This window comes from Lathamus discolor, chromosome 5, assembly GCF_037157495.1.
Source record: "Lathamus discolor isolate bLatDis1 chromosome 5, bLatDis1.hap1, whole genome shotgun sequence".
NCBI lineage: Eukaryota > Metazoa > Chordata > Aves > Psittaciformes > Psittacidae > Lathamus > Lathamus discolor.
Window position 1 is genome coordinate 64170290 of NC_088888.1, and position 14641 is coordinate 64184930.

A 14641-nucleotide genomic window follows, 5' to 3' on the forward strand; every position below is an offset into this window, starting at 1 on the left:
AAAACACCTTTACATGCATCACTGAAAAAAACACCACCAAAAAAACCCCAAAAGAACCAAAAGGAACCAAAAAGAAAATTAAATCACTGTTCTGAATAGTGTGTGATGAAGAAATACAACCTAATAAAGAACGTCAACTTTTGCTTTCTTTTAAAAAGCATTCCATGAGCTCTGGAATTCAGAAGGCAATGTTCCACATGATTTGTAGCTTACAATGTGTTGAGTTGGGTGAGATCTTCAGCCAAGCTTTTAGAGTTTGGCTGTTTCCTAGATCTATCCCTTAACAACAAAGAAGAGATTAGTAACAGTATAAATCTCACCCTTGCACTGGCCACCTGTTTTCACAAAACAGATAGAAACTTACTTATCTTTAAGAAAGAAATTTCTCTATCCTAATCCAGTTTAAAAATAAAAATAAAGGAAGGGAGACAGAAAGATACAGTGTGACACAGTAAACCTCACGTCAAGAAATAAAAGATTTTATAAAACCAAACAAAACACTTACCTACTACACCAAAAGCAGAGACAGCTCGAGATAATCCAGAAGAGCCCTTCTGTCCAATTTTCGTTCTGTTTCCCAAGTCTAAACGGCCAAGAAGTTCCCTCACCTCTTGTTGCGTATATACATGCTTTAAATTAAAAAGTCACTTAAATTACTGCTTTGGTAGATAAATGGTATTTCATGACAAAGAATAGTAGAATTTATTTAGTATACAATAAACCAAGTATCTGCTCTACATCCTCTGTCTCCTTTTCCAGTCCTACCAACAAGTACAACAAGAACAAAATTCACCATCCACTACAATAGAAACAGTCATGGTCACATGTAAATCCAAGCATTTCTAAATCTTAAGTGTTAAGATTCTCAACCATAAACTTTCTGGAAAGAAATCAAGCTTTATTTTATTGTGTACGTTAAAGCTGTTGCTGCTGCTATTTATTTTGCTTCAGATATGGCATACCACAAACACTAAAAATTTGGCTAGAACACAAACGTATTTTGCACTTAAAACAGCAAGGCTGAACATAAGAAAACCACTGGGAGCATATACATAATAAACTAAAAAACCTGGGAAAATCTCAAGTGAACCAGCTGTTTGGAGATCTTTTGGCACTGTCTCACTGTAACTTGTCATTTTCATGCTAACATGCATCTGACATGAGGGAAAGCTGAGAGAGTTGAGACTGATCAGCCTCCAAAAGAAAAAGCTTGAGGATCATATCAATGTCTATGAGTACCTGGTAGAACGGAGTAAAGAAGTCTGAGGCAGACTCTTCTCAAGTGGTATCCCATGAGAGGATGGGAGGCAATGGGCACAAATTCAAATACAGGAAATTCCATTCAAGCGTAAGAAAAACCTTTCTTACTGTGAGGATGGTTAAACACTGGAACAGGTTACCCAGAGATGACATGGAGTCTCCAGCCACACTCAAAACATGACTGGGCATGACCCTGAGCAACCTGATCTAGTTGACATTGCTTGGAGGATGAGGACAGAACTAGACAACCTCCAGAGATCTCCTTCAATCTCAACTGCTATATGACTGATTCTGTAACATACCTTTGCTGAAACAGATTAAACGTGTAATATTTTAATTCAGCTTAATTTGGGTATTTTATTTGGAATAACTCAGGAAAAAAATGAGAGGGGCACTCACCTTATCATCAATTACAACCAAATCCTTCGGTTCAGTGCGATCTATTTTCAAAACACGGTATTTGGTTTCTGCAGGATTACTTCCGACAAGAAAATACCGCTACATTAAAAAAAAAGTAGTCAGAATATTATACAAGATAAAGCAACCAAAGCCTATTGTAACACAAGACATCAACAGTGTAATTTATATAGTTTCTAGACCAGATCCATTTCAACTAACATCAAATATGTAATATTCCATATGGACTGTTAAAAAACTGGTTTAGACATCTGTACCTTAGGAAGGCATATTTGTATACAATCAGCCTTTACAACTTAAGACTTCAATCTCTCCACTGTACAAGGAGGACAAAAACGTAAAATTCAAAAAAGGTGAAAAGTTGTGTAGAGAGGAGAAAAATGTAACTTACACCAGGCACTGTCCGACTACACTCTGTCCCAGCCATCACTGTCTTCTCATTTGCTTTACAAAATTTAGCTGGTCTATGAACATGAGTTTGTAACTTCTCATGATCTAAACCTACTGTTTCTATGTTATAGTCCATTGCTATTTCTGACAACTGGTCTTTCTTAGTCTACACTAAACACAGGAAAAATTTAAGTACTTAAGTACTGCAAGTTTTCCTCATTTTTTATTTACATTTGCTATGATAGACTTCTCACCAATGTTCTTCCACAACACTCAAGTTTAATTTCACCAACCATCCTGGTTAAAACCACTACTTTTTGTTTAAGAAGTTTAGCCTTATTTCTCATTTAAAATATGAAAGACCACCGATACACATATAAAGTGTCAATTTCTCATTTAAGTGAATCAAACTATAAATGAATTTTTACATTTAGAGGAATTAACAGTAAGCACAAGTTGCAGTACTGACTTGCTAGAAGCAGCTCTCATTTTACTAATTCATTTAATCAGTGTGGTGCTACCACACAGCAAGGTGTAACTCATTATAACAGTCAGCCTAACAGGAAAGAACGGCAAATTCATGTGGATCTATGCAGCCAGCTCTTAACTTCAAAAGTCACATGGATTTAAGATGTGGGAAAGGAAAGCAATGACATTCAACACAAACCTCAGAATTTTGTGAGTTATACCAATCAGATGTCAAGAAACATATTTAACTGTCCAAATGTTTAAGGTATTTAAGCCCTCTTTAGCTTCCTTGAAGTCATAAAATATCTAGTCAATAAGCTCTAAAAAAGGAAATAAAATACTTGAAAAGCATAAAAGAAACACTACCAACTCCTGGCTTCAGCTTGTACACTGACATTAAAATGCTTACCGAGTGGCAAGTTTTGCTGTTTACTCCCAAATAATAGTAAAGGCGGCCCTTCAGAGCCATTTGCATCATAGCACTTATTGAAGGCCTTGAAGCAGCACTTTGGCACAGGAAACCACAGGAAACCATCCTATTCTCTTTTTTAGCAGTAGTGTGCTGCTGTGCACAGCCCAGGCTCCCCAGCCTGCCCACTCAGAGTACCCTGCACAGGAGATCCCTTAGGGCCAAAACCTGCCCTTCCCAGGAGGGAAATCATAACAACATGGAGTGGGTTGGAGCCCCCACTGCATGGCACTGAATGGCACAGAGGCAGAAGATAGAGCTTTTCTGTATCACCCACCACCAAGACATTCCCAATCACGAAGACAGACACCTGCTTAGACCATTCCACCATACCATGGTAGAAGATGAGTGGGTAGAGGAAAATACCATATTCACTTGTAACAGAAATGATAAGTTAGCTTGCATTTTAAGAGCGCCGCTTCTCTATTTGTAGTAATTGTTAATTAGAGCGAAACAATTTTAAGTAGTCCATAATACTACAGTACAGTTCAGTGATCTCCTCCGATGTCCAGCTCATTAAATGAGTACAATTTCTTCCCAAAGTGACACCTATGGTTACCAACAAATCATCCTGAATAAAAACAGAACAGTACAACTCTAAAATGCTTGTCCAAACAGTAGTTTGGACCAAAGACCACATTTAAAATTGGAACATAACACATGACACACACAAAGAGAGACACAAAGAAATGGATACAGAATTGCAAATGTTATTACTTAAGAAGCTCAGCTGAATATTTCTCCATTTTCATTTTAATAGACCAATAAAACACAAGGAAGTGCTATGAGGAACACACCACCCACATCACAAGCAGCTGCTATAGTGAGCTACACACAGCTACAGTGCCAGCTTTAAGCGCTGGTGCTGCTGCTCAGAACAGCAGCAGAGTTAGATTTGATGAGAAGTATTTGTATCCACAGACTATGGTAGCAACCATCATAATGAATGGTACTTAACAAGGTCTCTCTGAAGTACTTTAAAGACTAATTTAGCAGGTCTGCTTTACACTAGAAAGCTAGGCTGTGTAATGTATTTAGGAAGGTCAGTTAAGAACAGCATCAAAACCCAGGATCCATGGACTTAAAAAGGCTACCTTCTTAGAAAGCCAGGCAATGGCAAATGTCTGTTTAGCAAATGGGAATCTTACCCACTGTATGTTAGAGGATATTCCTGTGGAAGTTATAAAGAAGGAAACATCTGCAAGAACTTTGGAATTTAGACTAGTCCTCAAAACTAGGACTAGTTTTGGACTTCTACTTGGGAAGTTTTCAGAACTGACTAACAATCAACAAACCCAGAATTACTTGAAAAACAGCATGACACGCTAGCTCACATTCAACTTTCAAGACTGAAATGAAAACAAAGATGATATGAAAACCAACAACCAACAAATTAAACAAACAAGACATTTCAGCATTAGCTGCTTCTGCTACCTAATGTATGCATCTATTGAATAAATAAGTCTGTCGTACTGGATGATACGGAGCACAAATAAAACCATTATCAGTGACATGTACCACAATTAAATTTGCCATCACATGAATAGTAGGAAAGAATAAAGAAAAATACCAAATCAACACAACACTGAGCATGTAACATCGAATAAATTAATTTCTGAAGTTGTAATATAATTGTAAAATTAATCAAAGCTCAAATGCATCGTACTGTTTACAACTATTGTAATTAATACAAGTAATTTTGGTTAAAGAAATGAGAACCACGGGTGAGCTGTAGAAACCTTTCTGGGAGTTTCTATCCTTATTCTCTTATTCCATTTATAACCAAGCTGAACTGAATAAATTGAAGCATGTTTCATGTGTCCCACACAATTCTACTCCACAGCAAAACCACCACATTTAGATAAATGGACAACCTTGACCAACAAAGTACTTTCTCTGCAGAATAGTACACAAGGAGAAACTGCACAGGCTTCCTCATATTACTCTGCCAAAGCCCTTCAATCATCACCCGAGATGAAACATGCTGTTTCCAGGTTTAGTCTGCCCTTGGCCCTTGATGAAACTTGGTAAGTGCACTTTACCAACCGCAGCAGTGCACCACGCAGCTATGAGATCTGTACTGAAGCTTAATTTATTGCACAATTATCACTAAGCAACCACAAAATAGGAAAAATAATTTGTTCCTTCCACCTGGGACTGAGTTTTAACCAAAGCAATCTAATTGAAAGGCATTACACCCTCTTTTATCAACCTTTTGATTCAGCCATACCAATAAAAATTGCTCCTTCTAAAAGGAGTCTAAACAAAATAAAAAACCTTATTGCAACTTGTTGTTTATAATGGCAGGATAATAGTTCTCAAATCAAACATTCTGCCTCCAGACATTTTTTCTTTTTTCTTTAAAAAGATTACGTCTTAGAACTCCTGGTCTAAAACTATTATTAGCTTCTTTGTACAGACTAATTATCACTAATAAATGTTAGCACTGTAAAGAACATTTTTTCACTCAGCAGATAAAAAGTAACACACAGCTCAATCAGCAGGAAATAAAAGTGCAAATACACTAGAAGTTATTTAAAAAATATGGCAATGCACTAACACAGACAATTTTTAAACCTGAAAATAGCAGAGAGAAAACACTTAGACAAAATGCTGCAAAAGTTACCCAGTGAGCCCAAGGATATGTCTAAAACCACAAAGCCCTAAGGAGGTGCCGTCCTTGCCCTTGGACATCTGCCAGACCCCCACCCAGCTGCTCTCTTGCTTCCGCTCACAGAGGCCACCCTGCATCCCTCCAGTACCTGGGCACCCAACACATGAAGGCATTTACAAGCTAATCACACTGTCAACACGGTGGGCTGCCAGATGTGAAAAACCTTCATGTAAACATTGACTGTGGATCAGCACATTATCATCTCTCTACTTTATTTTATGCTTAACTGGGCAGTGCAATGGTAGCTGTCACCTGCCATCAAACCTCCACCCTCCTTCCTATCGAGCATAAAGTTAAGCAAGAAAAAGCCTCTTCCTCAAATTTTTGTGGTAGTTTTAATAAATACTGAACTTGACCGTAGATCAGAAATCTTCAAAGCACAAACAAGGTATTAAATAGTGTTAAAAAAGATATAGGTTCAGCCTTTTTTCTCTACTACACCAAAGAAGGGGAGAAAAATAATTACACCTAGATGCAAGGTTCAGCAAAAACTCTGTGTTCATTCTTTCTATAGAACCTTCAGCAATTCAGGAAGTATTTCTTTCATCTCATAGAATCTGGCAGAATGACATGAAGAAAGGGAGAGATGGTAAGTCAGGCAAAAAGAGGTACATAAAAATAGCAAAAATTCAGTTGGTGTGCTGTCTACTTCCTGTAATCTGTTGAAACTGTTCAAAAGAAGCTCTTTCAAGATGAGAAATTTTAAGAATACACGCTGCCAAGCACCACTCTCAAGGCATGCAGAAATTGCTACCCACTCTGCATCCTACAGCCTTATTTCTCAAATGAATATGGACAGAAAATGTGTTCTTTTACCTACTCCTGAAGGTCATCATAATTTCTTGCTATTTTGTGCTCTGAGTATCCTAATTATTTACAATATTTCAAAACTCTAAGCAGAGCTGACTCACATTTTGGGTTTATAACATTACCGAAAATACTTAAGTATACTGGTCCTAAAACCATTACTTAAAAAAATAAAAAAATAAAAAATCAACCCTACCTATGAGATGATTCCTTATTCACTATACACTAAATTCTCTACTAACCTCCTTTTTTCCATTAGCGAAGCCAGAGATTTTCCTTATGGCACTGCACCTCCATAGAGGATTTGGTTTAAATGCATAAGGCCACCTATTTTTTTAAATGATGATGTGTAAAACAAGCAGGTTAATCTGATAGCATCTTTGTAAGTCTAGACTGTATTTTATGCACTTTACCTCAATTTTCAATTACTTTCGTACAGGACTTCAAAATGGATTAAATATTCCACTTGTCATGTTCCAGTCTCAGCACCACCCTTGACTAGAGCAGCTTGAAAATATTTACAGTCATTCCACTGTTTAGTATGCTTACACCTTCAAATTTGCATGTTGAATATATTTAATTTTATTTCTACCCGAACACTGATGGATCCCATTTTCATAACCCTACTCTTGTTACTCATTTTATCTTTACCCTTATTCTGTACAGTTGTACACAAAGTAAATACTTACTCTAAATAAGCACATATATTCATTTAGTTTTAGGACCATAACAAATTTTGTTTTGAAAATAAAAAATACTGATAGAAAATACCTATTTTTCTTCATCCTGTTGATCTAGTGACTATGTAGTGACACTCAGGACAAAAGAAATAAAATGTAAGTTACTAAAACAACTTAGGTAGATGTTTGAAAGCACATCTTTCACATGCAGCACGGTGTTACCACCTCTGAACTTTATATTTGTCCTGCCTCCATAGCATATACCCTTCAAAATTTCTGTTCCTATAACTGCTATTCCACCAAGTATCTGTCATAATCATAAATGGTCTCAGATCCCACATACACTAGTTGATTAAGTTTATCTATTTTTTGCCATACATCTGGCAGTACATCAAGATGTTTAAGACAAAAGAAGTATTTCCCTAAGTTTCACAAAACTCCTTCCCTTGCTTCTACTCCATCCTCTACTCTATTACATCATTACTATTCCTGGAACACCACTACAGAGGGAATAGGACAGTCAGCAGAGAGGGGCTGTCTTCTGCTAATGAAATCATTCCAGAAAGACCAAATCTCACAGCCACTTCTAGCTAGAAAATTATGGTAACTAATGTTTGCCCTGTAGATTGCTTACTACTTTCAACATTTTTAAGTGCATCAGATAACCACCTATATAAACCAATGCATTATTTTTTAGAAGAAAATTAATTTAAAACAACAAAATAAGACAAAACAAACAGTTTTCCCTGGGTAAAAGGCAGAGAAATCTACAGGTAATTATGCTAGTCACAATGTTTAATAAGCCTGGATAAGTCATTTGAATACTGTGGAGATGGAGACTGTAGAAGAACATGATTAGAATAAAATAATATTAATTAAGCCTCATAATATCCTGAAAGATAGGCAAGTGATATGCCTTTATCACAATTGCACAAATTGACTTGTTCAACGTCATACTTCCTATGGGGAATGATAATTTCCAATGAACTAACCTATGGCTTTCTGGTGGGCTTCATTTAGGGGATACACAGAACTCCACCTTCTCCTGAAGAAGAGAGGAAAACATCTTTTGTTTCTTATTAGTCATATTGCTGAAATATCTTTAGTGCCCTCTGGCGTGCATTTCAGCAGTAAATGTATGTATAAAATGAAAGATAATTGGCATTGATCTGAACACAACTGTTTCAGCTCATGTTTCTGACTACTTCTAAACAAGCCTTCAACTTCCCAGGACAAAGAGGGGATACAATTCACAGCTCCATGGTATTTATTGACCCAAAGCATTAGTTTAAAAGGGAGGTCTCGGCAACTATGTTGCTATAAATGTTAACAGAAAATATAGAATTTTACTCTCCATTGCTTCAATCGACATTGTGAATTCAGTTCTCACCTCTAGGACTCTTCCTTGTTTGACTACAATAACACTACCAGAGTTTCTCCCGTTTGACTTATAATGCTACTGTATTCGTAACTCAAAAGAAAAATGAATCCCAAAACCCCTCTGTAAACCATTTCCACATTCAAATCCATGTCACCTCTTTCTGCTTTAATACGAATAAGCAGTACAATCAGTGTAATCTCCACTGTTTCTCCCACTGCTGATAATGTAAGTCATTCCTTGCCCATTCAAGGTCTCCACAAAGAATCTTAGGACACAGTTTCAGGTTACACTATATCTGATAAAATGCCAGGTCCCATGTACTTTCACTGTATCTAGCAAGTATGTGGCCTCAGGAAAATCAGAAGAGTAACCTGAAACAGGAGAAAGCTATTAAATTTTATGTCTGGGTGATGCTTCCATCCTATCAGAGACTGTCACAGCTGGCAACTGCATGATTGTGGGATTTAATGCAAAGAAGGATGCATGACAAGTACCTTGGGGAGAAGAAGTGGGAACTTCAGTCAGCAGCCACCATGACACTGAATCAGCTATAACAGCAAATCTCCCTCTGAAATTCTCTGTGACCTGATCAAGTCTGCCATTGACATAGCAGAGTCAGTCCAGCAGACAGCTACGAGAATGATCAGAAGGTTGGAGTACATGATGCATTGGGAAAGACTGAGAGAACTGGGTTTGTTCGGCCTTCAGAAAGCTTTGGCAGGATCCTACTGCTCTCTAAAATAGTCTAATTAGAAGGTGTAGATAAGACAGAGCCAAACTCTTCCGGGGGGTGAACACTGGATAGACAAGATGCAACAAATACAAGCTGAAACATGAAAAATTCCAACTTATTATAAGGAATTTCCTTTTCTAAACCATGAGGGTGATCAAGCAAAACATGTCTGCAGAGGCTGTAAAATCTACATGTTTGGAAGGATTCAAACCTCATCATGCTCTTGTTGAAGCTGCTTTGAGCAGGAGGCTGGACTAGAGGATCTCGAGAAGGCCTTTCTAAGCCAGATTAGTTTGTGAGTTTCTTTAGTGCACCAGCTGTTTTCAAGTAATTACACCAAAATCATTCCCATAGCATTTTTCCTTTAAAGCAAAAAAAACCCCAAACCCCAAATATCAAAACAAAAAACTACAAAAAGGACTAGAATTTTAATATCAAAACTCAAAAAGCTGCAATTCACACCTTTTTATTTTTTAAGAACATAACCACACTGAGGGAAAATACTCCATTTTTCATCACCTGCAAGAAGCGACTGAAGAAACAGCTTTGAGACAGTATTAGTCAGCTGAGGTACTTCAGATGGCACATATAAATCCCTGCATTTCATAGCTATCATTTCAACGCTGTCTTGCCTCCTGAAGTGATCAGGACTGCTGGATTTGCCCCTTACTGAATTCTGAACACAGGAAAGCATGGGCAAACCTGTCCATTTGGGTGGATATTGCTAGCTACCACTAGCCAGATGTAAAATCTGTGTGTTCCTGAACTAGCAGATCAGCCTGGGAGGCCTTAGAGAATTGTAGCTATCAGACAGAACCCAAAAGCATCGTACTGTCTCTATACACAGCATGTTGTCTCTCAGCATTTGCATCTTACAGCTCAGAGAGAAGTACACCAGATAGCCAGGCATGCCAGCCACAAAAAGCCAAATCTCAGCTATCTGAGAAGTAGCATGAGTTATGAGCCAAGAACAACTAAATTCAGGAATCGTATTTTTCCACAGCACTCCTCCCATACAGCATTAATTTAGCTGAAAATAAAACAACTGTGTTTTCCAGCAATGCTGAGAAAGATTATTAAGGCAGCCATCAAAATTCCTGTAGGCACAGGGGAAAAAAAGTAATATTCTGGAAACCAAGAGTAATCTCAATTTTCTTTTTTTATTTATTGGCATTATTTCTACACGCTTTAACCTTCCCCCTCCATTTTTCAGGCTGTTTAATGGGGAACTGACACAAAAGAACAAGTCTACTTCTAACAGAATCAAGTCAGATTCTTCTTTGTATTGGGACCATTCTCACAGGTGACGATTCATTCCCCTCAGTGCTACTTTTGCGAGCTTTCAAGAGCCTACACTGACTTCTGTATATAAACTGCCTTTCTGTTACCACTGCAGGTAACAACTGAACTTAGAACTAACTGTTGCATTTAAAGCCATGGTATCTAACTCCATCCAAAACTACCTCCAGTGGAAAAAAAACAACCCAACATATTAAGAGAAAAGAAAATCCACATAAAGACATTTGATTGGCAGCTAAAGGGTAATGAACACAGCAGTGTTATCTCAGGTTATTTACACCACCAGATTCTGACTCACATGGTGCTCATCACATGGCTAAAGCAGTAATTACCACTCAAACCTCCAGTCCACTTTGCCCGTAGCAAACACACATCCCTACTGTTTCTGCAACAGAAGATTAAGGAATGCTAAAAATCTTGAGAAGCTTACTGCCAGAGGCCAGGCTTGGAAGACTCTGGAAGTTGCTCCACAGCCTGTTTAGACCATGAGACCAGAAATGTCACGTAAGCAATAAACAGATGGGTGCAGGTGGCAACCACTTTAGCCATACTGTTTAAATTCTTAATTCAAACCTTTAATTCTGGACAACTCCAGCTGTCCAGTTTTAACTCGTCAGAGCACAAATCAGCACTATTACCCTGTCTGAGTGACAACAGCCACACAAAACAAGCAGGTAGTAACAGCAGGAGCCATGCGTGGCCTAAACTCCGTCGCCTCACCCTCCGCAGCACTCACGCTGCCCCGGCCTGCCCCGCTGACCGGGCCTTCCGCTTACAGCTCGGCGGAGCTCGGAGGGCTGGCTTGGGCAGGCCAGCCGCACGTCGGTCAGAAACCGGCTCTTCGCTCACGAGCAGGGACACGGTGAAGTGAACTTTTATGAGTCGTTGGTAGGTTTTCATGTGTGACCCGCGGCGCGGCTGCTTCCACCGCGGGGCGCATCTCCCGCCCCCCGGGAGCGGCGGCGGGAAGGGTGCTACTTACAGCCCTGGTCTCGTACAGCACCAGCTTCTGCACTGAGCTGATCATGAGGGCCGCCGCCGCCGGCATGGCGGCCGCGCAGGGCTCCAGCCTCACCCCGGCACCAAAGCACTGCGGGAGCAGGAGAGGCAAAGGGTGCCCGCCAGCAACCGGGAGCGCAGCCGAGCTCCTGCTGAAGGGGCGTGGGGAGGGACGGGACACACGGGGGCTAAGGACTAACACTAGCCGCCCACGGACCGGACGGGGGGAAGCCGGAAGTGGCGGGGCGCCACCGCGCAGGCGCGCCCACCGGCGGGCGGCAGAGGGCGGCTGCGCCGCCGTTCCCGCGGGGTGGTGGAGCCGGCGCAGCGGTCACCAGGGCAGGCGGGGCGGGGCGGTGCCGGTGCCGGTGCCGGTGCCGTCAGCCGCTGCTGTCAGCCGCTGCTGTGTCCCCTCAGGGTCAGCACCAGGAACAGCTCCGCAGCCCCCACTCCTTCGCGGGCGGGGCTCTCCGCTTTCAACCCCGTCCCGAGGGGGCGGGGCGAAGGGAAGGGGGGCGGTGCTCTTCGGTTGCCCGAGTAACGGGGGTACACAGCCGGTGGCGGCGGGTGCGCGCGGCGGCCGTTGCGCCCACACTTTGCCCCCTCCCCACGCTCCTCTTATGTAAGTGACACCCGCTCCCACCCACCCCTTTCCTGAGGTGCGCCGGTCTGAGGAGTGCTGGAGGGGCGGGGGGGGGGCAAAGCCCCACCAGGCTTTTAGTTGGGGTAGAGGGGTTAGTTTATGTCTTTGGTTTGGTTGGGGTGGTGTTTGTCGTTAGGAAATTGCCCCTTCGTTGTCAAGGTTTGGGAAGGAGGGAAACTGCTGGAAACACTAAAGTTCAGGCAGTGAGTTTTTGTGAGAGAAATGGAGGCTTGGTTTGTATGTGGTGGGTTTCTTAATACTAAAATACTGCCCCTGTTATTCAGGTCTTATTCTGAAAGTATCTGAGTGTTTCAGTTTAAAGTTTCAAAACAAACATTTTCAAATTTTCAACCTAGAGTATTTTAATTTTAAAATGACTGGGGTGGGCGGGGGGTTGAGACTTAAGTGGTTCTCTAAAGAAAGCAAAGTTTTGGTTTGCCTTGTTCAAAAAAGCTTCATCAGGCACCTCATGGTTTTGGACTCCACTTGTTGGAAAGACCCACTCAATTTTTGCTCCAGCTTACCTTGATTAGAAACTGCTTTCTGTTCTACTCTTGCATAGCGCTGGATGTGCAGTCTCAGTCCTGGAAGAGCTGGGATTTGTGTGAGGATGACAGAACAGATCATGAACCGTGAATTAATTCTACAAAGCCTTATTCACATACATGGCTGTAGACTCAGCAAGTAGTTCAATTGACAGTGATGGGGCTCTTTGTATAACAGCTTTTGTCACAAAGCAATTCACCTTTTACCACATTATTATTCAGTTCCTTTTGTAAGTGTGTGTCATTTTACACATATGTATTTTATAGCAAGCTTTTTTCTTTTTTTTTTTTTTTTTTTTTTTCCCCAGTCCTGGCTAATATATTTATGGCTTCATCAGAGGAAAAACAAGCTCAGACCTTTGCGGACATCTTCAGTGAAGATGAAGCTGAAAAATCCTTTCTGTTGTCCAAGCCCACTTGTTTAATTATCCTTGGAAAGCCAGTAAGATGTCTGATTGAAATTTGTTCCTCAGATATTCTGCTAACCATTATACTTTTCACTTCAAAACATTAGTTTAGTAACGTGGCCAAAATGATCGAAGACCTACTTTTTTCTCTTTTGCACTTTGCAAATCCTGCAGAGTTTGGTAAAGATTCTGATCTCATTTAATGAAGCCAAATTTTGGCCTGAGTGACCAATCAGTTACAATTGAAATTGTTATAACTGTACTTAAAAGTCACATGTTGCTCAAAAAGTTTCTTCTCTTTTCACATTGGCAACTGGATTGGTTTTATCTTATTTCAGTGTTGTAACTTCTAAAAATCTTGACAGATTAAAGACATAAATAGGCATAAAAGAACCATCAGGTACTGACTTTCAGACATGCAATGAGATAGTAAATATTTTAACTTTATTATTAAAAACACTGACATAATTTTATATCATATATTTGGGAATAACTGAAATACACAAAGCTGTTCCAATAAGGAGATTTGTACTATATTTTAACTATAATTCAAGGTGTCTCTTTTTCTCAGATAATTTGTGGCCTCCTTTACTTAGGAACATTTGATACTGTTGTGTTGGGTTTTTTTTCTAAATGTAGAAGACTCTATATGTGGTTTTACATTAGTACCTCAGTTTGCTGAAGGGGGTTCTTTTGTGGTGCAAGGTTGCCTAATGTCTATACTCAATCTGGTATGCACTTAAACATACCACTGATGCCCTGAAAGCTGGTTTCCTCTTGAATGTTGCAGTTGCCTGTGAAAGATGCCTTCAGAGCACCCTACTACCAGTGTGAAAGCAACGTCCTCTAGCAGTCTGCCCTCTGCATTTGTGTGTGATTCTGTTAGATACCACAACAGAGCCTGAAATCACAATATAGAAATTTACTTTGCTATGCCTAGCAGGTAGAAAGGTAGACACTGTGCCCCTAAAACTGGCAATCAACGCAAACTTTGATGACAGTTGACCCACCAAATCAAGCCCCAGTCCCTCTCTGCTCTACACCATGCACTAAAGTAGAGCCATGCTGTGGTGCAGTATGGCAGCGCATAGTCACATGATGGTGGCAAGTTATATCATAGGACATGGCCATAGTGCTAAGGTGCGGCTATGTTTCCTTTCTTTAAAGACTTTCAGTGGGCTGGAAGGCTTCCAACCCTAGTGTTTGCACAGTTCTACATCCTTTTTTTCTCCTTGGCTGTAGTTGCTGGGTAATGCTTGACTGCAAATCATTACATCTGAGCAAACTGAGAAAGGAGGCAGGGTGGTGTTATGCAAGTGGATGAGATGCAAACATCAAAGTGAGACTATCTAAGGTAATAGCCAAAAGTGTGCCTTAGGTTCATGATGAAACAGTGCATTCAGCTCAGTAGAAAACTACAGCAGACCGACTTGCCTCATTTTAAACATTGAATTTCTAACTTTACACAA

At 40.2% G+C, this 14641-nt stretch overlaps 2 protein-coding genes across 2 annotated transcripts in view; one reads left to right on the forward strand and one right to left on the reverse strand.

Annotated features, from left to right (window-relative positions):
* FIG4 (FIG4 phosphoinositide 5-phosphatase) overlaps window positions 1-11815 on the reverse strand; it is a 68014-nt gene extending 56199 nt beyond the window's left edge. Inside the window, exons 1-3 of the mRNA XM_065681086.1 lie at window positions 11561-11815; window positions 1660-1758; window positions 506-629 (exon numbers count right to left, since the gene is read on the reverse strand). Coding sequence (XP_065537158.1) covers window positions 506-629; window positions 1660-1758; window positions 11561-11626 — 289 coding nt within the window. The 5' untranslated portion in view covers window positions 11627-11815. The remainder of the gene's footprint in view (window positions 1-505; window positions 630-1659; window positions 1759-11560) is intronic.
* The window catches only part of AK9 (adenylate kinase 9), a 73056-nt gene continuing 69758 nt past the window's right edge, over window positions 11344-14641 (forward strand). The window contains exons 1-2 of the mRNA XM_065681093.1: window positions 11344-11466; window positions 13074-13207. Coding sequence (XP_065537165.1) covers window positions 13091-13207 — 117 coding nt within the window. The 5' untranslated portion in view covers window positions 11344-11466; window positions 13074-13090. The remainder of the gene's footprint in view (window positions 11467-13073; window positions 13208-14641) is intronic.